At 39.8% G+C, this 27,293-nt stretch overlaps 1 protein-coding gene across 1 annotated transcript in view; it reads left to right on the forward strand.

Moving 5' to 3' along the window:
• Nucleotides 1-27,293, forward strand: part of MROH1 (maestro heat like repeat family member 1) — a 177,452-nt gene that overhangs the window by 38,457 nt on the left and 111,702 nt on the right. Inside the window, 7 exon segments of the mRNA XM_043977158.1 lie at nt 11,036-11,167; nt 13,541-13,703; nt 19,613-19,711; nt 20,700-20,851; nt 21,653-21,793; nt 22,609-22,701; nt 26,214-26,292. Coding sequence (XP_043833093.1) covers nt 11,036-11,167; nt 13,541-13,703; nt 19,613-19,711; nt 20,700-20,851; nt 21,653-21,793; nt 22,609-22,701; nt 26,214-26,292 — 859 coding nt within the window.

Raw genomic sequence — 27,293 nt, forward strand, 5'->3', positions numbered from 1 at the left:
CCTTAAGGAAAAAACACAGTATGGCCAACTAGAATTTTTTGAAGAAGTAAAACTAGAATCTAAAAAGTTGAAATGAGATCTCTTGAGAAAAGACTGAAAATAAATGAGAAAACTAGATGAAAGACTTGGAAGGAGAATGAACAGTTTAGCAAGGAGTAAAAAACCTTACATAACAGACTTCCTGAAAATTAGGATGGGTTGAACAAAATAAGTTAATGGACCACATTGGCGAACCAGTTCAACTATACACTGTTCTCTTCTCAAGTCGCTTGCCCCTATTAACCTGGAAATTAAGGAAACAATCAATATAGGAGAAATAAGGTCTTTAATCGGGGCAGAGGAACTATAGCTCTTGGTATGGCAAAGCTTGGGAGCTAGGAATACCCAAAGATGGGAACACAGGACAGGGTTTTTAATGGGGTAACAGAACAAAAAAGGAACCAAAGAAAGCTAATTAATGTAAATGAACCTTTGACAAAAGAAATAATAGAACTGTTCCTAAGTTAAGTATAGGCTACTGACTCTGAATAGAAACTACCTAATGTAGGTGGACACTTTTTACATAATAAGGTAAAGTCCTGAGAGTAAGGTGGGGAACATTGGGAGGGGATAAGTTGCTTGAGGGAAGGTCCATAAATCCATCAAGAGTCTGGAAATGACAAAGACAGTCAGCCCCAGGCAATTCATTTGCCTGGGAAAGAGGGGACTGGGTGGGGAATCAGTTCTCAGTAAACTTTGCAGTTCTCACCCCCTTATCCCCTCACTAATTTTGCCCTGCCAAGCCTCAGCCCTGGATTATTCTTTCTGTCCACTGTTTTCCCTCCTATTCACATGCTGCCAAATGAACCCAGAGAAAAATCATGAAACTGCACCGACTGGGTCCACTACATATAGGATTTCCACTGGGCCCCTACTACAGCAAGGCATTATTTGACTATCTCACTGCAGCAGGTTTTCCAAACCTTTTTATTCACCTCAAACCTCTGGGGCTTTCCCTTTCTCCATCCTCTTAGTAAGAACCTTGCCTCATATTTCAATTAAAAAATTAAGGCTGGACTTCTGGGGTGGAGCCAAGATGGCGGAGGAAAGGCAGTGAGCTCCCGAACTCATGACACGATCACTCCAAAAAACATCCAAATAACGCCATAGGAAAATGCCCGGACCAGCAAAACTCACAGAAGAATGTGCTGAAATCATCTTCTAACCAAGAACGGCTTGGAAGGTCAGAAGGAAGCAGCTGCTGTGCTGATATAGGAGTCGAGCCCAACCCCACAGTCACCCTGACACAGATCCCATCCCAGGAAGGCCTCACCAGAGAAGGAGACCCCCAGAGCCTCTGAATCAGCTGAAGCGCCACTGTCGCCTGGAACTAAGCTCACAGTCTGGTGAGTGGGCTGAGCCCTGGGCAGGGGGGAGACTACAGGGGTCTATGCTGGTGCTAAGGCAAAACTTGGATTTTACACCCCTGCTGAGAACCAGGAGGTAGGCTTGAGTAGCAGTGGCCCAGGTGGGGGAGGGGCACAGGCTCCTCAGAGCTGACAACCACAACACACAAAGCTGGTTGATTAGCAAGTTGGTCTGGGGCCATCTAAGGACCAGGGAACAGGCCAGGTGAATGAAGAACCTGATTCTCCTTAAATCATACTGCTTGGGATACTGCAGCCTGGAAACAGTGCCCCACTTTAAGGAGCTAAAAGTCTAGTAAAAGAAAGGCAAGATGAGCTGACAGAGAAAGGTGAAGACCATAGAAAGTTTCTTCAGTAACAAGGAAGACCAAGGGGCACCCTCAGAGGAAGATGTCAACATCAGGGTCCCTATATCTAAAGCTTCCAAGAAAAATACAAATTGGTCTCAGGCCATAGAGGTGCTCAAAAAGGACTTTGAAGACAGAGATAGAGGAAAAAATGGAAAGAGAAATGAGGGTGATGCAGGAAAGACAAGAGAAAAAAGTCAACGGCTTGAAAAGTCAAATTGGCCAAATGGAAAAGGAGGTACGAAAGCTCTCTGATGAAAATAATTGCCTAAGAATTAGGATTGAACAAAGGGAAACCAGTGACTTTATGAGAAACCAAGACACAATAAAGCAAATCCAAATGAATAAAAAAATAGAGGGCAATGTGAAATATCTTCTAGGACAAACTGCTGACCTGGAAAATAGGTCCAGGAGAGATAATTTGAAAATTATTGGTCTACCTGAAAACCATGATCAAGGAAAGAGCTTAGACATCATCTTCCAAGATATTCTCAGGGAAAATTGCCCTGAAATTCTAGAAGAAGAAGCTAAAATAGAAATTGAAAGAATCCACCGATCACCTCCAGAAAGAGAACCCAAAAGGAAAACTCCTAGGAATATTATAGCCAATTTCCAGAGCTCTCAGGTCAAGGAGAAAATATTGCAAGCTGCCAAAAAGAAAGAATTCAAGTACTGTGGAGCCCCAGTCAGGATAGCACAAGATCTAGCAGCTTCTACATTAAAGGACCAGAGGGCATGGAATATGATATTCCAAAGGACAAAGGAAATGGGATTATAAGCAAGAATCATCTACCCAGCAAAACTCAGCATTATTTTTCAGCGGAAAAAATGGGACTTTAATGAAAAAGAAGACTTTCAGATATTTGCGATGAAAAGACCTGAAATGAATGGCAAATTTGGCTTTCAAATACAAGACCCTAGAGAACCATAAAACATTGGAGCTGGGGGACATACCTGGGGTCGTACAATGGGCGACTGTCTTATGTCTGAGGCCGGGTTTTGGCTGGGATGCCCCTGGGTCCAGGGGTGATGCTTTATCCACTGTGTCACTTAGCTAGTTGATGACATCTTTAGGGTTAAATTGAGGGGTGAAGGGAATGCACTGGGGGAGGGGGGAGGGCAGAGGTGAAATCCTACATGAAAGTAACAAGAAAAGGCTTAAGGAGTGGGGGAAGAGATGGGAGAGGAGCAGGGCAGTAAATGAATTTTACACTCATCAGAGCTGCCTCAAGGAGGGACTAACACACACACCCAACTGGGTGTAGTAATCTGTTTAATCTGGGCAGTAAATGAGCCTAACACTCATCAGTATTGGCTCAAAGACCTCAATCTCATTAGAATTGGCTCAAGGAGGAAATAATGTACACACTGAATTGGGTGGAGTAATCTCTCTAACCCTGTAGGAAAATAGGAGGGGAAGGGGATAAAGAGAGAGGGGTAAAAGAAGGAAGGGCAGAGTAGGGGAGGGGACAGACAGAAGAAAATCCCTTTTGAAGAGTGATAGGATGAAAGAAGATGGATAATAGAATAAATATCATGGGGAAGGGAATAGGATGTAAGGGAAACAGTTAACAATAGTAATCATGAAAAAGAGAAAAGGGGGAAAATTGTACAAAAAATATTTATAGCAACTCTTGGTGGAGGCTAAGAATTGAGAATCAAGGGAATGTCCATCAATTGAGGAATGATGGAAAAAGCTGTGCTATATGATTGTAGTGGAATGGTCTTGTGCTACAGGAAATGACAAACAGGATGATTCCTCAAAAACCTTGAAAGACTAATGAACATCGATGTATAGTGAAATTAGCAGAGCTGGGAGGACATTTTGAGTAGTGACAGCAGTATTATTCAGTGAGCAATTGTGAATGACTTAACTACTCTCAGCAGTGCAATGATCCAAGACAATCCCAAGGAACTAATGAGGAAGCTTACTATGCACCCCTATAGAAAGAACTGATAAAAAGAACACTTATGGATTGTACATATATAACTTGTTTGCGATCTTGTGGAGGGGGGAGGAAAGGGAGGGAGGGAGGGAGAAAAATTTGGAATTCTAAATCTTATGGAAATGAATGTTGAAGACTACCCTTACATGTAACTGGAAAATAAAATAAATGTTTGTTGCTGAAAAAAAAATTAAGGCCATTTGCCAAAAGCTCTGTATTAGCCCCTCTTTCTCATTTAACATCAACAAGATGCCTTTTGCCACCATCTCTGCTTTCAACTGTCTCTCATAAAGTAGAATCTTTCGTCTTACCAAGGCATACCCTTCCTAATGCACAAGTAATCCCATTCTATCTCTTCTCCAGCAGATTTTCCTCTCTGTTCTTCCCACTCTCTGACTTATCTTTTTTTTTTCAATCTTAATAGTATTTTATTTTTTCCAGTTACATGCAAAGATAGTTTTCAATGTTTTTATAAGACTTTGAGTTCCAAATTTTTCTCCCTCCCTTCCTTCCCTCTCCTCATCCCCAAGACTGAAAGCAATCTGATATAGGTTATATATGTACAATCTCATTAAACATATTTCTGCATTAGTCATGTTGTGAAAGAAGAATCAGAACAAAAGGGAAAAACCTCAAAATAGAAAAACAAAATGAAAAAGTAGAAATAGTATGGTCCAATCTGCATTTAAATTCCACAGGAGCATTTTTGGATGTGGAGAGCATGTTCCATCATGAGTCCTTTGGAATTGTCTTGGATCATTGTATTGCTGAGAAGAGCTAAGTCTGTCACAGTTGATCATCACACAATGTTGCTGTTACTGAATGCAATGTTCTGATTCTGTTCACTTCATTCAGCATCAGTCTACTTAAGTCTTTCCAGGTTTTTCTGAAATCTGCTCCCTCATCATTTCTTAAAGCACAATAGTTATTTCATTACATTCATATACCACAACTTGTTCAGCCATTCCCCAATTGATGGTCATCCCCTCCATTTCCAATTCTTTACCAACACAAAGAGAGCTGCTATAAATAATTTTGTTCGTGTGGGTCCTTTTCCCTTTTCTATGATCTCTTTGAGATATAGACCTAGTAGTAGTATTACTGGGTCAAAGGGTATACACAGTCCCATAGCCCTTTGGGCATAGTTCCAAATTGCTCTCCGGAATGGCTGGATTGGTTCACAACTCCACCAACAGTGTATTAGTGTTCCAATTTTTCTACATCTTCTCCAACATTTATCATTTTCCTTTTTTATCATATTAGCCAATCTGATAGGTGTTAGGTGGTACTTCAGAGTTGTTTTAATAGTGATTTAGAACATTTTTTCATATGGCAATAGATAGCTTTGACTTCTTAATCTGAAAACTGCCTGTTCATGTCCTTTGACCATTTTTCAATTGGGCAGTGACTTGTATTTTTTTGTGTGTGTGGGGCAATGGGGGTTAAATGACTTGGCCAGGGTCACACAGCTAGTAAGTGTCAAGTGTCTGAGGCCGGATTTGAACTCAGGCACTCCTGAATCCAGGGCCGCTGCTTTATCTACTGCGCCATCTAGCAGCCCGACTTGTATTCTTATAAATTTGATTTAGTTACCAATATATTTTAGAAATGAGGTCTTTATCAGAAACATTGGCTGTGAAAATTGTTTCCCAGCTTTCTGCTTTCCTTCTAATCTTGGCTGCATTGCTTCTGTTTGTACAAACCCTTTTTAATTTAATGTAATAAAAATGATCCATTTTGTATTTCATAATATTCTCTATCTTTATCTCTTCTCCTTTCCATAGATCTGAGAAGTAAACTACTCTTTCCTCTCCTAATTTGCCAATGCTTTTACCCTTTATGTCTAAATCATATACCTGTTTTGACCTTATTTTGATATATTGTATAAGATTTTGGTCTATGCCTAGTTTCTGCCATAATATCTTCCAGTTTTCCTAGCAATTTTTGTCAAATAGTGAGTTCTTATCCCAAAAGCTAGAGTCTTTGGGTTTATCAAAAAGTAGATTACTATAGTCATTTACTACTGTGTCTCCTGTGCCTAACCTATTCCACTGATCTACCACTTTATTTCTTAGTACCAAATAGTTTTCATGACTGCTGCTTTTTAGTATAGCTTTAAATTTGGTATGACTATCCCACCTTCCTGTGTATTTTTTGGTCATTAGTTCCCTTGATATTCTTCATCTTTTGTTCTTCCAGATGAATTTTGTTATTATTTTTTCTAGCTTTATAAAATAATTTTATGGTAGTCTTATTGGTATAGCACTAAATAAGTAAATTAATTTAGGTAAAGTTGACATTTTTGTTATATTAGTTTGGCCTATCCATGAGCAAATGATATTTTTCCAGTTATTTAGATCTGATTTTATTTTTGTGGAAAGTGTTTTGTCATTGTGTTCATACAGGTCATGGGTTTGTATTGGCAAGTAGACCCCCAAATATTTTATATTGTCTACAGTTATTTTAAGTGGAATTTCTCTTTCTGTCTCTTGTTGCTGAGCTTTGTTGGTCATGTATAGAAATGCTGATGATGTATGTGGATTTATTTATATTCTGCAACTTTGCTAAAGTTGTTAATTGTTTCAAGTAGTTTTTTAGTCAATTGTCTAGTGTGAGATTAAAATTGGATATTAGATCATAAATCTCCCCTACTTAACTTTTCCCTAATCTATCTCCCAGACTAGTAAATGGAAGAAGCTTCTGGTTTTCTAGATAAAGCCTTTATTGTATGGTAGTCACAAGGTGATGTTGATTAGAAGGATAGGAAAATAGAAATACAATACAAATCGTCTTAAGTCTAGGCTTAGTCTATATTCCTTATAAAAACTCACCAAACCGAAAAAGGCCACCTTTGGAGAGAGGGAGACCGTCTGTGCCGCGCCGTCAGGAGTCCCGCCAAGCAGGCAAAAAGGCCTACTCCCGTTCTCTCCACCCCGGAAGTCAAGAGCCCGGCAGGCAGTCTGACATGCGCAGCAGGCGGACTGTTCATCTCCTCCCCAAAAGGGTGGTCCTTGAAAAACTGGCGTCTTTCAGTTATCCTAACCGACTGTTAAAAACTTTCATATTTTACCACACTAGGATTCTCTAAGTATACCATCATATCATCTGCAGAGAGTGATAATTTTGTTCCCTCCTTGCCTATTCTAATTCCTTCAATTCCTTTTTCTTCTCTTATTGCTAAAGCTGACATTTCTAGTACGATATTTTTTTTTGGTGAGGCAGTTGGGGTTAAGTGACTTGCCCAGGGTCACACAGCAAGTAAGTGTTAAGTGTCTGAGGCTGGATTTGAACCCAGGTACATCTGACTCCAGGGCCGGTGCTCTATCCACTGTGCCACTTAGCTGCCCTCTAGTGTTTTTAATAGGAATGGGTGCTGTATTTTGTCAAAAGTTTTTTCTACATCTATTGAAATAATCATATGATTTTGGTTAGTTTTGTTATTGATGTGGTTGATAGTTTTCCTAATGTTGAACCAGGCCTGCATTCCTGGTATAAATTCCACCTGGTCATAGTGTATTATCCTGGTGATAAATTGCTGTAATCTTGCTAATATTTTATTTAACATTTTTGCATTGCTATTCATCAGGGAAATTGGCCTATAATTTTTCTTCTCTCTTTTGGCTCTGCCTGGTTTAGGTATCAAAACCGTATTTGTGTCATAAAAGAAGTTTGGTAGAACTCCTTCACCTATTTTTTCAAATAATTTATATAGTATTAGAATTAATTGTTCTTTAAATGTTTGGTAGAATTCACTTGTGAACCCATCTGACCTTGGTGATTTTTTTTCTTAGGGAGTTCATTGATGGCTTCCTCAATTTCTTTTTCTAAAATGGGGCTATTCAAGCCTTTTATTTCCTCTTTTGTTAATCTGGACAGTTTTTATTTTTGTAAATATTCATATATTTCCTTTAGATTGTCAAATTTATTGGCATACAGTTGGGCAAAATAGCTCCTAATTATTGCTTTAATTTACACTTCATTGGTGGCGAATTCATCCTTTTCATTTTTGATATTGGTAATTTGGGTTTTTTCCCTTCTTTTTTTAAATCAAATTAACCAAAGGTTTATCTATTTTACTGTTTTTCTTTTCATAAAACCAGCTCTTAATTTTATTTATTAATTCTATAGTTTTCTTTCTATTTTATTAATTTCTCCTTTAATTTTCAGAATTTCTAATTTAATATTTAATTGGGGATTTTTAATTTGTTCTTTTTCTAGCTTTTTTAGTTGTATGCCCAATTCATTGATCTTCTCTTTCTCTATTTTGTTTATGTAATCATTTAGAGATATCAAATTTCACCTAAGAACTGCTTTGGCTGTATCCCATAAGTTTTCATATGTTGGCTCATTGTTATCGTTCTCTTTCATGAAGTTATTGATTGTTTCTATGATTTATTGTTTGACCCACTCATTCTTTAGGATGAGATTATTTAGTTTCCAATTAATTTTCAATCTATCTTTTCATGACTTTATTACATGTAATTTTTCTTGCATCATGATCTGATAAGGATGCATTTACTATTTATGCCTTTCTACATTTCACTGTGAGGTTTTTGTGCCCTAATGCATGGTCAATTTTTGTGTAGGTGCCATGTACTGCTAAGAAAAAGGTATATTCCTTTCTATCCCCATTCAGTTTTCTCCAGTGTTCTATCATTATCTAACTTTTCTAAAATTCTATTCACCTCCTTAACCTCTTATTAATTTTGTGGTTAGATTTATCTAGTTTGGAGACAGGGAGGTTGAGGTCCCCCACTAGTATAGTTGTGCTGTATATTTCTTCCTGTAACTCACTTAACTTCTCTAAGAATTTGGATGCTGTACCACTTGGTGCATGTGTGTTTACATCATTGTCTATGGTACCTTTTAGCAAGATGTAGTTTTCTTCTTTATCTCTTTTAATTGGGTCTATTTTTGATTTTGCTTTGTCTGGGATAAGGATTGCTACTCCTGCTTTTTTTATTTCAGCTGAAGCATAATATGTTCTGCTCCAGCCTTTTTCCTTTACTCTGTGTGTATCTTTTTGCTTCTGATGTGTTTCTTGTAAACAATATATTGTAGTGTTCTAACTTTTAATCCAATCTGCTATTTGTTTCCATTTTATGGGAGAGTTCATCCCATTCACATTCACAGTTCTGATTACTAACTATGTATTTCTTTCTAGCCTATTTTTCCCCTTCTTCATATTTTTTCTCTCTCCTTTCTCCCTGGCCCTTTTCATCAGTATTTTGCTTCTGTTCACCACCTCCTTCAATCCCTTCTATCAACTCCACCTCCCTTTCCTTTCCCCTTTTGCCTCCTAGTTTTGCCCTCCCTTCTATTACTACCCCCCCTTCCCCCCCCCTTTTTCCTCTTATTTCCCTTTGAGGTAAGATAAATTTCTATACCTGACTGAGTGTGTATGCTATTCCCTCTTTGAGCCAAATCAGATGAGAGTAAGGTTGAAACAATGCTCACCCCTCCCTTGTTTCCCTCTATTGTAATAGGTCTTTTGTGCCTTTTCAAGTGATGTGATTTATCCCATTCTGCCCCCCTTTCTTCTCTCAGTATAATCCTTTTTGTTACCTCTTAAGCTACTCTATCTGCCTTTATAGAGATAGTTCTCAAGAGTTACAAGTTATGTTTACATAAGCACTGTTTTGTGGCAATTGGGGACAGTTTTACTCCAGCATAGGGTTGGGGCCTAAGGCTGTAATCTGATTGGTTGGTGGGTAAATGGAGCAATCTGATTGGTCAAATTATAGGAGCATGAAATAGTTTACCAGTCAGACCTATAGATAAAGGAAGAATTTAGGACCAAACGAGAGGATCATCATATGTAAAATGGATACTTTTGATTATATTAAATTAAAAAAAGGGTTTGCACACAAAAAATGCAGCCAAGATTAGAAAGAAAGTAGAAAACTGGGGAAATCGTTTTTACAGTGTTTCCCTGATAAAGGCCTCATTTCTCAAATATATACAGAACTGAGTCAAATTTCTAAGAATATGAGTCATTCCCCAATTGATAAATGGTCAAAGGATATGAACAGATAGTTTTCAGATGAAGTTATCAAACTTATCTATTATCATATAAAAAAATGTTCCAAATCACTAGTGATTAGTGAAATGCAAATTAAAGCAACTCTCAGGGACCATCTCATGCCTATCAAATTGACTAATATGACAGAAAAAGAAAATGACAAATGTTGGAAGAAGTTGGGAAAATTGTAACACTAATACATTGTTGGTGGAGTGTGAACCGACCCAACTATTCTGGGGAGCAATTTGAAAGTAGGCCCAAAGAGCTATAAATCTCTGCGTACCCTTTGATCCGGCAATACCACTTCTAGGTCTATATCCTAAAGAGATTTTTTAAAAAGGAAAAGGGCCTCTATGTACAAAAATATAGCAGCTCTTTTTGTAATGGCTAAGAATCAGAAATTGAGGGGATGCCCATCAGTTGTGGTATATGATTGTGATGGAATCCTATTGTATTATAAGAAATGATTAGCAGGGAGCTTTTATAAAAACCTGGAAGGACTTACATGAACTAATGCACAGTGAAGTGAGAAGAACCAGGAAAATATTGTGCACAGTAACAGCAATATTGTATGAGATCAACTGTGAATAACTTGTCAGAAGTATCCAAGATAATTCAAAGGATTTATGATGGACTTATGATGAAGGACTTTCTTGAAAGAACTGATTGAGTCTGAATGCAGATTGAATCATAATGTTTTTCATCTTTTTTTTCCCATGTTTTTTTTTTTGAGGGGGGTTTTCTTTCACAGCATGACTAATATGGAAATATGTTTTGTATAACTAAACAGGTATAACCTATATCTCATTACTTGCCTTTTCAAAGAAGGGGGAGTGAAAAAAAAAAGAAAGGGGAGTGAATGGGAGGGAGGAAAGGAAGAAGAGAATTTGGAGCTCAGAATTTTAAAAACTGAATTTTAAAAAGCTTTTTATATATAATTGGAAAAAAATGAAATATTTGGTAGGAAAAAATAAAAAGTGAGACCACAGGGGCAGAGCATACTTCTAACATGAAAAATGAGATTTGAGGGGTGGAGTGAGCTTCTAAAGTGAAGTGGTTTCTATGGCATAGAAAATACTGCACAGATGAGTCAGTCAATAATGCAGCCTGAAGTGACAAGCAGTATCCAAGAGAACCATTGGCCTTGATTGCTGTGGACAAGGTCTGCCTACTTCACTTTTGCTTCTTATCTCTGTGAGTGAGAAATCTTTGCCTTGTGTCAGGAATGTATAGGAATTTTTCCATCCCTTCTTAGAGCATTTCATTGAATAGTCGATCTCTCAGCTTGACGTGTGGATTGTTCTTTCCTTTTAGCTAGCATACCCATATCGAGTCATTATCCTGAAGGCCATGGAAACAATTGTGAAGAATAATATAGATGAGCTGGATCGGTGCACAGCCAAGATCGTTATCATTTTGGCATCAAATGAGATGACCAAATCTAAGGTAAGAACTGAAGGCATAAGCAACTTTAATATCCATATTTACCTGCTTTGAAGAATGAACTGCTTATTTTGCTAGTAAATTCTGTCTATAGCTACAGTTTCTACATTAGCAATAATACTGAAATAATAAATTGTGTTTCTCTGTTGTCTGCTTTCTGAGGGTTCAAGGGAACTCTCTAGAGCAGAGATGTTGTATTAGGGGCCCTGTGCTGCATCCAGGCTTCCACACTCCCCAGTGTTGGGGGAACCAGATCAAAATGTAATTGGGAAATGTTGAAAAAAGAATTAAAATGCAGTAGAACATAGATAATGTTAATTTGGGGATTTGTAAATTAATATGTCACCTGAGTTTGACCTCACTGCTCTGAGGTGAAGGTTTAGGTGCAGAATCAACTCAGTTTTTCAGGTGAGAAAACTGAATCCAGAGTAGATGTCATTCTTCACACAGTTTCTGCATCTCTGAGAAGGGCTGTGAATTCAGGCATGCGGTGCTGTGAAACACTTCAAGTATCTTGATTTTTACTTCTAAATTTCTCAGTTAATTTTTATGGAAAGCAAAGGTATGAAAAGAGCATGGAAAGATCTCTTGACTAGGAGTTATAAGACCTAGTTTCTAATCTTGGCTCTGTCACTGACTTAACTTGTGTACTTACATAAGCCATTTACCCTTCCTGGGTCTCAGTTTCCCTATCAATAAAATTAGGGCAATGGACTACATGGTCACTTAATCTCATCCATCCATCTCTAACATTCTGTGATTCCAGTGATGACGAGGGCCACTTAGAGTTTTGAAAAGAGCTTGTGTTTTGACGGCACACAGGCCGTCATTTGGTCACTTTCTTTCTCTCTAGAAACTGTTCAGCTTGTAGTTGCATAGGCACACCATGAGTCTGTTAAACTATGTTTAATGATGCCTATTCTTATACTGTTTGCTTTCTCCAGGCTCTTGAGAGACTCTGGTTTTTTTTCTTTTAAATTTTATTGATATCATTTGCTTCATATCACTTTCATTTCCAAATACATCCCTTTACCATCCCATACCCAGCAAGTCATCCTTTATAACAAATATTTTAAAAAGATGAAAAAAAAAAAGCATTTCAGAAAAAAAATAGTTAACATCAATCCAGTCTGACAATGTAGCCCTCTACTCCTGCAAAAAAGAAAGGGAGGTAAATTTTCACAGAATCACAGTACCTGAGAGTTTGAAGCAACCTCTGTGGCCATCTAGTCTGACCTCTATATGAAAAGAATTCCCATTTTAACATACCTGGCAAGTTGATATTCATCTGTTTGAAGGACCTCCAAAATGGGACAACCCACCACCCTGGAGGCAGCCCATGTCACTTCTGGATTGCTCTAATTTGGGGGCAGTTTTTCCTTATATCAAGCCTAAATTTGCCTTTGTGCAATTTCTACCCATGTTCCTGATTCTGCTTTCTGGGACCAAACAGGATGAATCTAATCCCTTCTCTGTATTACAGCCTTTCAAATACTTGAAGACAGCTACTGTGTTTCCCCTGAGTCTTCTCTCCTCCAGGCTAAACATCTCCTATACTTTCAACTGATGGTCATGTGATATGGATTTAAGTACCTTCACCACCCTAGTTGCCTCCTTCTAGATGCTCTCCAGCTTATCAGTGTTTTTCTTAAACAAGGCATACAGAGTTGAACATGATATCTGTTCTCTGGGGCAAGCTTAATTATAATTACATTGAATTCAGGGTTGGGTTTTTTGTTGTTATTGCTCCATTTCTTTACATTGTCACAGTCTGTGTGTATGTTGTTTTCCTGGTTTTACTTACTTTGCTTTGTATTAGTTCATGTATGTCTTCTCTGAGTCTGAATTCTCCATAGTCATCATTTTTTACATCGCAGTAGTATTATGTTAACATACCACAGTTTAGCCATTCCCTATTTGACAGACAGTTAACTTTGTTTTCAGTTCTTTGCTATTCCATAAAAGTACCTCTGTGCATATGGAACTTTTCTTGGTGTCTTTGTTCTCCTTGGGGTCCATATCTCTGGATCAAAAGTAACATTTTTGTTGCTTTTTTAGCATAATTTCAAATGGCTTTCTGAAATGATCATACTAACTCATAGTTCCAACAACAGTGTTTTGCTGTGGAGGCCTTAATTTTCCATAGCATTTAGATTCCTCACTGTGGGGAGCACAGAAAGTTGACTAGCATCTCTCTCCCCCACCTTACACTGGTACCAGTATCTTAAGCACAGGTGTCTCTCTCTTGGTTTAAGAACTGCTTCTCTTTTTACCTCCTGATGGTTTTTAGTGATGTTTTTGATCTGATTTGCCTTTCCTGAATGTTACTGTTAGAATGTTTGGTAATGTCTTTTATATCCATTCACTGTGATCTAGGAATTAATCCTGGATTGGCAGCAGGCTGCAAGTAACGTCCTTGTTGCTGTGGGGAAACGGTTTATCAACAAAGTGATGGAGGAGGTTTTGACCAAATTTCAGCCAGGGATCCTGCCTCATTATTTTGTCATGCAGACATTTGCAAACCTCTCCATTACCAATGGTAGGTTCCAGTTATGTTCTCCTTCCTCTCTCTCTTTCATCTCACCACTTTGATCCTAGGTAGCAAATGTAGCAGCATGCTATAGTGGCTAGTGTGCTGAACATTTAGTCATAAATACCAGGGCTAGAACCCTTTACCCAGTACTCATTTGCTGGGTCACCATGGCAAAGTTATTTCACTTCAGTGAGCCTCCCTTTTCACTTCTGCAAAATGGCAATAATAAGACCTGTAGCACTTACCTCTGAGGGTTGTTATAAGGCTCATGCAGAGTGTTCTGAAAAACTTAAATACTATGTAAATGTCATTTATTATTATAGTTGTTAAAGAACCTATAGCCAACAGTCAGGAGACCAGGCTTTCTAGTCACAGTGTTCCCATTGACTCACAATGTGACTTTAGGGAAGTCCTTAATTACGCTGTCCTTCAGTGTTCTGTTAGCCATATGATGTCTGCCCTACCTGCTTAATTGTGTTGTAATGAAGATTAAATGAAATTGTGTATGTGAAAGTTTAAATTGCTGTGTTTATGGTGGTATTGTTTCTTCGTGGAGAAATATTAAATATTTAATAAATTAAATATTATTAATTAAATTAAGTAATAATGATAATTTATTAGTAATTAAATAAATAAATTGCTGTAATCTAGACAAGAGCAGATGAGGGCTTGACCTAAGATGATTCCTATGTAAGTAGCAAGAAGTCAGATTTGAGAGATGTTGTAGAGGTAAAAATAGCAAGATTTGACAACTTTTTGGATATGTAGGATAAGAAAGAATGTGGAATTAAAGTCACCAATATTCTGAACTTGAGGGACTTGAGGTTGGTGGCACTTTTGAAGTTTGAAAGAGGGGAAAATTTGGGGGGAAGCATAATGAGTTCAGTTTTGAACATGTTGAGTTTTAGATTTCTCCCAGACATTAAATTTCAAATGTCCAGTATATAATTGATCGTGCAAGATTGAAGTTCAAGGTAGAGTCAGGGCCTGGATATATAGGTTTGGGAGTCACCTGTGTAGAAATGATCATCAAGTTCATAGTAACTCTTGGGTTCACTAAGAGAGAAAGTATGGAGGGAAAAGAGTAAGGAGCCTAGGAAGATCCTTGGAGAACTTCTAGGAAGCATGAACTAACTGGATGACGAATCAGCAGAGGAGACTGAGGAGTGGTTAGATAGGAAGAGAACCAGTCAAGAACAATGTCATCCAAACCACAGTGGGGAAAAAGAATAAAGGAGGTAGTTAGCATTGTTCCATGAAGTAATTAGGTCTAGAAGTGGGACTGAGAAAAACCCTTCAGATTTAGCAGTTAAGAGCTTATTTCTAACTTTGGAGAGAGCAGCTTTAGTAGAATGATGAGATTGGAAGCTTGATTGCAGAGGGTTGGAGAGTGAATGAGAAAAGAAGAGGTAAAGACAGCAAGCATACATAACTTTTTCTGGGAGTTTGAGAAAGGAAGGAGAAATAGAAGAGAGTAGTTTGAGGGGATGGTAGGATCCAGCGAAGTCCCATTAATTTATTTATTTTAAGGGGTGGGAAAAATTGGGCTTCTTTGGCAACAGTAGGGAAGGAATCAGAAAATAGGGAGAGCTTAATACTAGAAAGCCTGGGCATGTCCATTGACACAAAAATTTTATTATAATTTTACTTTAAAATAAAAATTTTCATCCTATATTTTATGGATAAAGAGATATGGTCAGAGGGTAGAGCCAAGAAGGTAGAGAAAAGGTAAGTAAGGACTCACCTGAGCTCCCCAAATTCCCTTCCAAACATCTTTAAGTAACACCTCAAAACAAATTCTGGAGCAACAGAACCCACAAAAGGATGGGGTGAAACAATTTTCCAGCCTAAGACAACTTAGAAGGTCAGCAGGAAAGGTCTGTCACACTGGAGTGAGAGTGGAGTATACGTAGTCCAGTGTAGGCTGTGCCAGGACAGGCCTCACTCCAGCAAACCAGCAGCAGGTTTTGGGGACAACACTGAATCTGCTGCTTCTGGAGTACTCAGTTCACAGATTGTAAGGGAATCAGACAACTGGTCAGAAGATTACTTTGCTGGCACTGAATGTAAGACTTGTCACATTACCCATACTCAGATCCAGGTCACAGTCCCAGGTCAAAGAGGAGCAATAGCACACCAGAACTTACAGCTTCAGGGAAGTAGGGATCCTGGTCACAGTTCCAGGACAAAACTGATCATAATCCTTCAGGGAAAAAATGGATATTCAATGAAACAGAGGACTTTAAAGAATAAGCTGAATAGAAAATTTGACTTTCAAATACAAGACTCAAGAGAATCATAAAAAGGTAAATCATAAGGAATTCAATAAGGTTAAACTGTTTACATTCCTACATGGGAAGATGATACTTGTAACTCCTAAGAACATCATTATTGGGGCAATTAGGAGTGATGGAGGTCATGGGTGTGAAATTTATATATATATATATATATATATATATATATATACACACACACATAATAACATTAATCCTTGGATTTGGAGATCCTCTTCCATCATGAGTTCCCTGGAACTCTTCTGTACCATTGCATTGATGAGAAGAATACAGTCCATCACAGTAGATCAACACTCAATGTTGATGATACTGTGTACAGTGTTGTTCTGGTTCTGCTCATCTCACTCATCATCAGCCCACGCAAGACCCTCCAGGTTTCTCTGAACTCCTCCTGCTCATCGTTTCTTACAGCACAATAGTATTCCATTGTATTCATATACCACAACTTGTCCAGCCATTCCCCAATTGATGGGCATCCCCTCAACTTCCAATTCCTTGCCACCACATAAAGAGCAGCTATAAATATTTTTGTACATGTGGGTCCCTTTCCCCTTTCCATGATTTCTTTAGGCAAAAGACCCCAAAGTGGTATTTCTGGGTCAAAGGGTATATGTACAAAAATATTTATAGAAGATCCTTTAGTGCTGGCAAAGAATTGGCAATTGAGGGGATGCCCATTAATTGGGGAATGGATGACCAAGCCATAATATATATGAGAGAGAGAGAGAGAGAGAGAGAGAGAGAGAGAGAGAGAGAGAGAGAGAGAGAGAGAATATAGTATATATTGCAGGATGCTTTCAGAAATACATGAAAAGACTTATAAGAACTGATGCAAAAGGAAGTGAGCAGAACTATGAGAACATTGTACATAGTAATAGTGGTATTGTACAATATTCAGCTATGAAGGACTTAGCTATTTTTAGCAATATAGTGATCTAAGACAGTTCTGAAGGACTTAGGATAAAAATGCTGTCCCTCTCCAGAAAAAGAACCGATGGAGTCTGGAATGCAGATTGAAGTATCCTATTTTTTGTTTGCTTTCTTTATTTTTCTTGGTTTTTTTGGGGGGGGGGGTGTCTGTGGGTTTTTTCCCACAACATGACTAATGTAGAAATATGTTTGATATGACTGCATACGTATAACTTTTATCAAATTACATGCCTTCTCAATGAGGGGGGAGGGTAAGGAGGGAGAAAGAGAATTTGGAACTCAACATTCAAAAAAATGTTAAAAATTTTTACATGTAATGGGGAAAAATAAAATATTAATTTTTTAAAAAAGAGATATGTTCTCTTTAATGAAAGATAGGATCTTTCATCCTGTCTTTATAGATAAAAAAAATGTACTTTGTCAATGTGGGTATTCTTAAATTCCTGTCCTTCTACTGTTTAAGATTTGAGAAAGAGGTGATGACTGAGTGGATGTCTGCTGGAGAATATGGAAGAGATGGAGATGATACCAAGAGAAGTTGGCCTTGCCAAGGAAAGGAGTCACCTTATTGTCAGAGACTGGGGGAAAGAAAAAGAGTGGAAATTGATGTCAACAGTTTTTAGTTGAGATGAAGAGAAAGGGAAAAGAGAGAGTTCATGTCACATGTTCTCAGTTTTCTCCATAAAGTAAGAGATGAGCTCCTCAGCTGAGAGAGGAGGAAGCATAGATGTGCAAGGTTTGAAGGAAGAGAATGTTTGGCACAGCTTCTGTGGGGACAGGGATAGGGAATCAATTAGGGAGGAACAGAAGCACTGCCTTGCTGCGAAGAGAGCCCAGTCTTAGTTGGAGAGTATATGTATCAGTGTAGTTGTGTTCCTTCTTTCAGGTTGCTTGAGCAGTTTCTTTCTTTCTTTCTTTCTTTCTTTCTTTCTTTCTTTCTTTCTTTCTTTCTTTCTTTCTTTCTTTCCTTCTTTCCTTCTTTCTTCCTTCCTTCCTTCCTTCCTTCCTTCCTTTCTTCCTTTCTTTCCTTTCTTTCCTTTCTTTCCTTTCTTTCCTTTCTTTCCTTCCTTTTCTTTCTTTTCTTTCTTTCTTTTTCTGCAGGGCAGTGAGGGTTAAGTGACTTGCCCAGGGTCATACAGCTAGTAAGTGTTAAGTGTCCGAGGCTGGATTTGAACTCAGGTCTTCCTGAATCCAGGGCCGGTGGTTGAGCAGTATTGAGGCCAGAGTTCTTTCTCATGTTCCTTTTGGTATTTTCCTGCGGGAGTTGACAGAATTTGTAACTGAAAGAAACAGTTAGAGAGAGGGAGAGGTCAAGACTCATTTTACAACTGAAGAAACAAAGCCTTTTTTTTTTCATAAAGGTATTTTATTATTTTCCAGTTACATGTAGAGTTAGTTTTCAACATTTGTTTTTATAAGGTTTTTAGTTTCAAATTTTTCTCCCTCCCTCTCCTCTCTCCCCCCTCCCCAAAACAGCAGGCAATCTGATATAGGTTATATATATACAATCACATTAAACATATTTCTGCATTAGTCATGCTGTGAAAGAAGAATCAGAGCAAAAAGGAAAAACCTCAAAAAACAAAAAAATAGAAATAGTATGGTTCAATCTGCATCTAGATTAACAGTCTTAAAGAGATTGATGAGCCTGTGTGACCTTTATAAGATGGATCAATAATACTTGTATTACCTACTGTTATGAAATAATGGGATTGGCGACCACAATTAAGATTTTAAACATCACACTACCTAGGTGATTGCTCAGAGCTCACTAATGGCACAGTGTGATCTAGAGTCCAAGTCTCCTGAATCCCTATTTGTCAGTTTTTCACTGTACCACACAACTTCCTACCTCTCTAGCTGCTCTGGGAAAATCAATTGTGTTTCTGCCAAGTTTGCTGATGCTAAAGGGCCCCTGTGGTCTCTTAGCCATTCCTACAGCATTGGAGTTTGGTGGTACAAGGGGTGTATCCTTAGAGTGGGACACCTTTTAGTTAGAAGGTCCCGGTGGGGGCTGACTTTCTGAAAAACCATATGCCCACTTAGTTCCACTTTGGCACAGGGTGATGTGAGGTTTGCTGGTTATACATATTGCTTCTGCAGGAAGGAGCCCTGCAGCACTCTGTGGTCATTCCATCTCTAATTGGTAGCTGCTGCATGACTGAATGCAGCATCTCCTTGTGGGAATGCCAGGGCCCATTCTTGTGGAACCATGTACAGGTTAAGACAAATTAAATTGTGTGGACCTCCCCCCTTATCCTTTCCCCCCCTCTCCAGACAGTTTGATATAGGTGAGAGACATGACTTTAAGTGAAGATGGATACCACTAACATCTCTAGGGAAAAAGAGGTCCCAAGAGGGCAGCCTGAACAAAGGGAGGTGGGTACTTTGGTAAAGGGAGTGTTGTGGGCTAATTATTTATATTGAGCTTCAAGCTTTTTGCAGTATCTTGTGGCAGAGCGCCATTTTTTACTCCTCTCTTCACTGCCTAGGTGGGACTTTTAGATTTATTTTTTTTTGGCGACCATGGACCTTATTTTCACCTGTCTTTTCTGTTATGAACAGTGTATTAGATGCAGTTAAAATATATAACTTGTCCTGGCAAATGTCTTTCTGTGACCCCTGGGATGGAAAGGACAGGATGAATGTAGGAAGACAAAATGATCTACTGTTTGTTTTTCTTTCGTTTAGTGTTTGGCATGGTGCCCTTCTTAAATTCCATTCTGACAACAATGTTACCAATGCTTAATCTGGCCCGGCAAGATCAAATGAAGTCTGTATTTTGTTTTGGTAAGAATGGGACCCCTGTGGCCTTTCATTTCTTTGTTCCATCTCAGTTTGCAATAAGAGCAGGGATTCTACAACAGGTATTCTTTTAGAAGCTGCTGTCCTGCAGATGACTGTGAACCCATGAAAGCAGTGGCCCAACCTCTGGGGAGAGAGGGTCCAGGGGTAGGGAAAAGAGCCAAATTTAGAACTCAGTTCTCTCATTGTGACCATAAGCATCCTCCCTTTGGATAAAGGAAGGTAGATAGGCACCTTTGATCCTTGGCCAAGGTGGTTCAGAGAGTACATGTGGCAGTTGCTGTTGGTCAGGCGAGTCCTACACTGCCCTGCTTTCTCAGAAGGCTTCATTTTTCTTGGCCTCAAGCAGCTGACCCATTGAGAGTACGACCTGCTTCCCACCACCGGAGGCAACCTAGAAAGGGCAGTTTATCTGAATTTTCCCACCCACCTTCCATTTCCTGCCCTGTATCCCTTTAGTTAAGAGAAAACCCACTAATTCAGTTCAATAAGCATTTCAGTGACTGCCCTGTACCAGCAGCTACACTGGATATGGCATATACAAAGTTGAAAGATGTCACAGGCCTTGCCCTTAAGGAGCTTAGGCTCTAATAATATTCATGGAGGAGGTAGCACATTAATGAATCCTTGAACAAAGGATTTCAGTTCATAGAGACAAAGAGCAATTAATCCTCAGAAGCTGGTACCACTCACTTGCTGGGCAGTTTGTAAATTGATTCTGGGTTGGTGATTTTTTTGGGGGGGAGGGTGGAGCAGTGAAGGTTAAGTGACATTCCCACGGTCACACAGCTATTAAGTGTCAAGTGTCTGAGGCTGTATTTGAACTCAGGTCCTCCTGAATACAGGGCTGGTGCTTTATCCACTGCACCACCTAGCTGCCCCCTTGTAAATTGGTTCTGAAGTAATAATAACAATTCTGGTGTTATCTGAGAATGAGAAAACATATATTCACTTGGGACTATTTATACCACAGCTCTGCAGCACTTCAGTGATAGTATCCTGGAATACCTCGCCAATCTGGATCAAGCTCCAGATCCCACTGTCCGCAAGGACACATTTTCCACTGAGATCTTCAGTGCTTATGATGTGCTTTTCAACCACTGGCTACAGAGCCGGGAAGCCAAGGTAAAGAATTTGGGCTGCCTCCTACCTAGTCATTACTGAGATTTAAAAAAAATTAAGTAGTACCTGCATGACTAGTACTGTCCTCTTGTTATTCTGAAGCACCTTGAGAGAAAGGTGTTTTAAATTCCTTTGTATTCTCCCCTCACTCAGACCTTCCAACACAGGATCGTCTTTATCATAGTTGCTCAGTAAAAATCTTTGTTTAATAAGGTATCAGGTTTAAAGTGGAATCCTTTGGAAGGGAAAAGAAGACATAGAGCTTTGATCAGGGGTACATTACAGCCCTATCAAAGGACCTTCCTTATGTCCCTTCGTTCTCTCTCTCTTTCCTTTTCTCTTTTTCTTTCTCTCTCTCTTTCTAGGCTTGATGCTAAAATGCGTTACAGGTATTGACATTCCTTTCTCATGCTCTTGCTCATACCCTTAAAGTTCATGATACTGTTTCATAGGGTAAGGACCCAGCCAATAGTGAGGTGTCTAGACTGGACCCAGTTTCATTTCCTCTTTTTTGCTGAAGGTTTTCTGGACCACCCTAGCTCACAGGGATCTCTTAACCGAATGTAATTTCACTTAGTCTCAGTAGCTCTGAGGGACAGACCCCTGCGCTGCCTTGTATTCTCTATCTGTACACATCTGTCTCCCCATTTCGACTGCAAGGTGAAGCACACTAAGAGCAGATTCTGTGGTTCTCATGCACACCTATAGGGCCTATATATTGCTTTACACATTATTAATATTTGATTAGTATTCTCTGGCTAGTTGATATCTGATTGGAATAAACACTAACTTTTCTTTTCCCAGCTTCGGCTGGCTGTGGTTGAGGCACTGGGGCCCATGAGTCATCTGCTGCCCAATGAGAAGCTAGAGGAACAGCTGCCCAGACTCATCCCAGGAATCATTACCCTCTATAAGAAGCATGCTGAGACCTTTTATGTGTCCAAGGTAAGCCACTGGGCTCCAGATTGTCAGCCTAAGAGAGCCAGCACTTCATTGTGGACAAATTCAGAGATCTAAGCACTCATGCTCTGGATATGGGCATGCTGGGTTCGGGTATCTATGTGTGCCTGCTAAGCACACACAACCATTGGATGCTTCCAAAAGAGCTTGCCTTCACTTAAAGATCAAAGGGATTTATTATGAGTAGTACAGTAGGAAAAAATTTCTGATTGTCAGGGTAGTGGTTGTTAAAGATCCTTCCCTGGAGGCTTTTAAACATAGAAAGTGAAAACGATCTCCTCGATGTAGCCTTGCTTACCCAGAGTTGGATATGCCAGGTTTCTTTTAGTTCTCTTGCCAGAACCCCCATACATTCTTAGCCTATTTGGGGGTCTGTACTGAATCAGATTCTCCTAACCCATTGGGTTGGCTTTTAACATCTGGGTGGGGTCTGGAACCACTTAGTCTCACTCTCATTAGGTGCTTTCTATCCTAGAAACTAACCTTCTCAACTGAAATAAGCCTTCTGTAGCAGCTTTGCATCCCTAATACCTTGTGGGTCTGGACCTACAATACTGAGGTTATTTTGGGATATATGAAGGGGCCAGGGGTTCTGTAGGAGGCTACTTCCATCTCTTTGGCACCGAACTGGGCAGGGGGGAAGAAGGGTGCTCTTTTTGATTGGATCCTTAGACAGCTTTGTGTTGTCAGGGAGAATACAGGTTTGCTTTTTTGCCCCTCACCCCATCACCTCTAAAGAATTGTATCTTAAATCTCTTGGCTGACTTTATCCATTTTTGTCTTTCCTCCTACATGAATAGAGTCTTGGGCAGATTCTTGAAGCTTCTGTGAATGTGGGGAGCCGCACGTTGGAAGTACAGGTTGATATGCTTCTGGCTGCTTTGCATCCTCAGGTAAAGACTATTTGGTCAGATGACCAGAAAAGGGGATAAGTAAAGGGAGATAAGGGAGAGGATGCTTCCTATATACAAGGGGTTGGGACCAGGTCCAGCCTAGGGAATTGCCTCAGGCTAGGAAAAAGCAGCCTTTGGTTTTGATGCTGACTTTCTGAAACACTGGGCCAAAGACTTGTGGGGAAAAAATGGGGCTGCTGACTAAGAACTCTTCTTGACTGCCTTTGGGTAGGTAGGGGTGAGGGGGAAGGGAATATTTTCAGAGAACTATACATTTAGCTATGTGTGTGCCTTTTGGAAAATTTTGGACAGTTCCTTGGAAGGCCTTCTGGCACCCAAACCTTCCTCTTCCAGCTCTGATTGTGAGTTAGGAAGCAGATGGCTTTGGAGTTGATTTAGAGTCTGGTTAAGAGAGTTTGCTTTTTTATTCAGGTGATTCCACAGAGAAAGGATGCTTCTTGGAAGTCTTTAATGTCCATTTTAACCATAGAGAATAGCTCTCATAACTATATCATATCATAATCATATCATATATTGATTGTAAGTGACCCTGGAAGCTACATAACCCTTCTTTCTTTCCAGTATAGAAATATTTTTTTTTTTTGGTAGGGCAGTGAGGGTTAAGTGACTTGCCCAGGGTCACACAGCTAGTAAGTGTCAAGTGTCTGAGGCCGGATTTGAACTCAGGTACTCCTGAATCCAGGGCCGGTGCTTTACCACTGTGCTATCTAGCTGCCCCTAGAAATATATTTTTAAGTCTCCCTGACAGAAGATTATTCGGCTTCTGCTTTGATGCTACCAGTGACAAAGAGCACTCATTTACTCATGAGGCTGTCTATGTATTAAATCATCAAACACACACTGGGCGGTTCCTTTGTACCAAAGCTCTGAAGGAGATAAAACTAAATAAAACAGGGTCCCCATTTTAAATAATGGACTCAGGAGGGGACAGCTAGGTGGCACAGTGGATAAAGCACTGGCCCTGGATTCAGGAGGACCTGAGTTCAAATGTGGCCTCAGACACTTGACACTTACTAGCTGTGTGACCCTGGGCAAGTCACTTAACCCTCATTGCCCCGCAAAAAAAAAAAAAAGAATGGACTCAGGAGCTAAAGGAAACTGCCTTATGTAGCCGTACCCTAAGATCAAGATTTATTTGATCATTACTAAATCTCCACCCTAGAGCTGATGAAGCGTTGGCTTCTTCTGTCCCTCTCCTTTGGCCACTGGGGATTCTGATTCTCTCTCAGATTCTCCTGTCTTCAATGGGATATGTACTGAGGTTCATATTGAGCCAGATCAGCTGACAGGATTAACTGAAATTGCTATGAAGCCAGGTTATCTATCTCTTCATCTCTCATGCTCCTGCCATCTGTCTTTCTGTCTCATATGAACTCACATTCACAAGGCTTGTTTCTGTGGCAACCTTGTGTCCTCCTGGCACTTACTCTCTTTATGCAGTTGTTGGTCTGCTTAGAAGTCTGGTCATCAGGGTGCAAACACCTTAGCTCAGAGGGCTTAGCACCTCAGCAGGACTCTCTGAGAAAATCATTGGCAAATTATGGTCCTGCTTTGGAGTTCTGAAGATTTAGGGGAGTGGAACCTATGAGAAGTTTTCCTATCATTGAATTCTTTAGGATAACAGGAATAAAACTAGAAGAAATGAGTGGAAGTAGCAGAAAGGTAGTTTTTTGTCTCATGTAAGGAAAAGCTTCCTAACAATTAGAGGTATCCAAAAGTGAAATGAACTACCTTGTAAGGCAGTGCACCCCCACCACTGAAGTTCTCCCAACAGAGGCTGGGTGGCCACTGCATTAGGGATATTTTAGAGATGATTCCTTTTCTGGTGCAGGTGGGACTTAATACCCTCTGAAGTTTTTTCCAAATCTGGAAAGAAGGAATTTATTAAGTGCTTACTATGTACTAGGCACTGTGCTAAGTTCTGGGGATAAAGATATAATAAAAAAAGAAGTCCCTGCCCTCAAGGAATTTAACATTTTAAAGAAAAGAACATGAACTAGAGAGCGCTGAAAGACAAGTGATACTGGGGAGGGGAAGAGGAAGAACCTGAAAGGACTTGGCATCAAGCATGTCAAGAGCAAAACAGGGGAGGAATGAAGGCTGGCTGGCCTGGTTCCCTGCACAAAATGGAGGCCCTAGGAGTACCCCACCAAAGGGAGAAGAAGGCTGGCCTGACAGAAGAATATTCTACAGTGAGAGGGCCCCAGGGAATAGATGTTCCAGGATAAGGAGGTCCCAGGCATTGAAGGACATTCGAGTGTGAGAGTGTAACTGAGGCACTGTTTTGGAGTCATGAAGTCTCGACCATTCCAGGAGTTCCATAGAAAGAGAGCCCTGTGGAAAACCAAGCTGCAGAAAGTGATTCTGACTCAACATCAGACAATACTCTATGATTCCTGGTGACTCATTTTAGCTACCATAAAGGGAAAGTTGTCCTAAGAAATAGGGCTTCAACAGTTCAGAGATGTGTAAAGTTGGGACATGGTCTACAGAAAGGAGGCCTGGCCTTAACAGGAAAGGGAAGAACAACAGATTGATTAGCTTGGCTATTTGCACCAGAGGTGACCAAGTAGGAAAAAAGCTGGTAATTCAGAATTGCCCCATACCAGCTTTTACCCTAGCTGATGCTAGATTGGCAAGAGAAATTAACTTTTTTTAGAAATTTCCCCATGTCTTACAACTTAGAGACAATAGATACTTTTTTAAATTTGCTGACAATTTTTGCTTCTTTCATAGACCACAAGTGAGGGGAGACACTAGAATTATAAGTCCTAAGGTCTAGCTTGAGATTCATGCTAAAACTTCAGGTATCATCCCAGGAAGTCTCCCTATATTAGCTCTGGCTCAGTCTGGAACCACTAAGTGATACTTGCTTCCTTTTGCTGGCATGACTTTTGTTTTCATTTGCTTTAAAAATGTTGAAAGGGGGCAGCTAGGTGGCACAGTGGATAGAGCACTGGCCCTGGAGTCAGGAGGACCTGAGTTCAAATCCAGCCTCAGACACTTAACACTTACTAGCTGTGTGACCCTGGGCAAGTCACTTAACCCCAATTGCCTCACTAAAAAAAAAAAAAAAAGTTGAAACGATTGTAGTCCAGAAAATGAGGCAATCCTTTATTTGGGAATATACCTAGGGATGCTATGTAGTTTTGGGAGGGTCCTGGGTGGCTTCTTCTAGTCTTCTTTGTATCACCAATTCTACTGTTCTGTCCTGGGGACTTTACTATCTTAGCAGTTGGTGGAAGGAAGGGAAATGGATCCTTCTCAAATACCCTTTTCCTGCAAGATATAGGAGACCTCTGTGTGTGTGTTAATATTGCACAGTTTGTTGGGAAAGTTTGCACGGGTGTGGTGGTCATTTACCTCCCATTATAAGCAATTCCATGTATCTAGGTACTGGTCATTTGCAGACACATAAGGGATCGTCATAGAGTGGGGGTGCTTAGGCAGTGGTCATCTTGGTTATTTCTTTCCTTTGTTCCTTGGAGCAGATTTGTGCACCAGTGGATTCACTCAACCCCTTGGTCATTAAGAATCACAATGAAGTCCTGCGTTGCTTCACAATTCTGGGTAAGATGGGGGTTCAAAAGAGATTTGGGGGTGGAGTGAGGGAAGAGGAAATTCCATGACAAGGGGGCAGTCCAGCCTGGTGTCAATTTCTTCCAAGTAACAGGGCAGAGAATTCCTCAGCATCTCAGTATGAGTCTGCAGAGCCTGAATATACCTGGTGCTTGCCTAGTTTGGGGCTTTAAAAATATTAATCACAAAAATATTTGTGGAAGATGCTGTGACAGAGTAGGAATGGTCTGAAGGAAAGTAGGATTGACAGATTATGAAGAGGGTTAATGAGTTTGTACAGGTGCACATGAATGGGGACAGCATGAAGCATAGCAAACTGATGTGAGTAACTTGTCAACCCTCCACTGAGGGACTGTGGAGAAGCCCCAGCCTTCTTCCCTTCCTCTTAGTCATGATGGTGTTTCTTCAAGCTGCTAAGGTGCCCCATCATCATGTCATGCCCTCTATTTAGGCCTCATTAACCAGCACCTTCACAGGCCTATCCCAAGAATCTACAGTAATTTGCACAGTTTAAGGTTTGGAGTAAAGTGAATGCTTTGCATAGGATCATAGTAAACTGCTTAAAAATACAGATATCTGCCTGGAATGGCAGGAGCTATTGCCAACTACAAGAGAGAAAGAATAAGGAAATGATTGACAGGTGAGGTAAGTGAACCTTTCAGTCTCTTAGGGAAAGGAATTGTCCCTCTGTGCACAGTGGGAAGTTTGTAGGCACCTATGCCTCTGTGGGTACAGTTCTTTGGGAAGAATTAGGAGTTCATTCAACAAATGTTTAGTATTAGTGTCTGCTGTTTGCAAAGCCCTTTGTTCAGTGCTCTCCATAATAAAAGAAACAAAGACAATTCCTGACCTCAAGGATTTTCAGTCTTCTAGGGATGGAGAAGATGGAGAGAGACCTCCCTTTTAGTCCCTGAGTATATAAAGTTGGGCTTTGGAATCTCCAAATCTTTAAGAAACTTAGCATGTATTGAGAAAATTCATGGGAAAAGAAA

Source organism: Dromiciops gliroides, chromosome 1, assembly GCF_019393635.1.
Source record: "Dromiciops gliroides isolate mDroGli1 chromosome 1, mDroGli1.pri, whole genome shotgun sequence".
NCBI classification, from domain to species: Eukaryota; Metazoa; Chordata; class Mammalia; order Microbiotheria; family Microbiotheriidae; genus Dromiciops; species Dromiciops gliroides.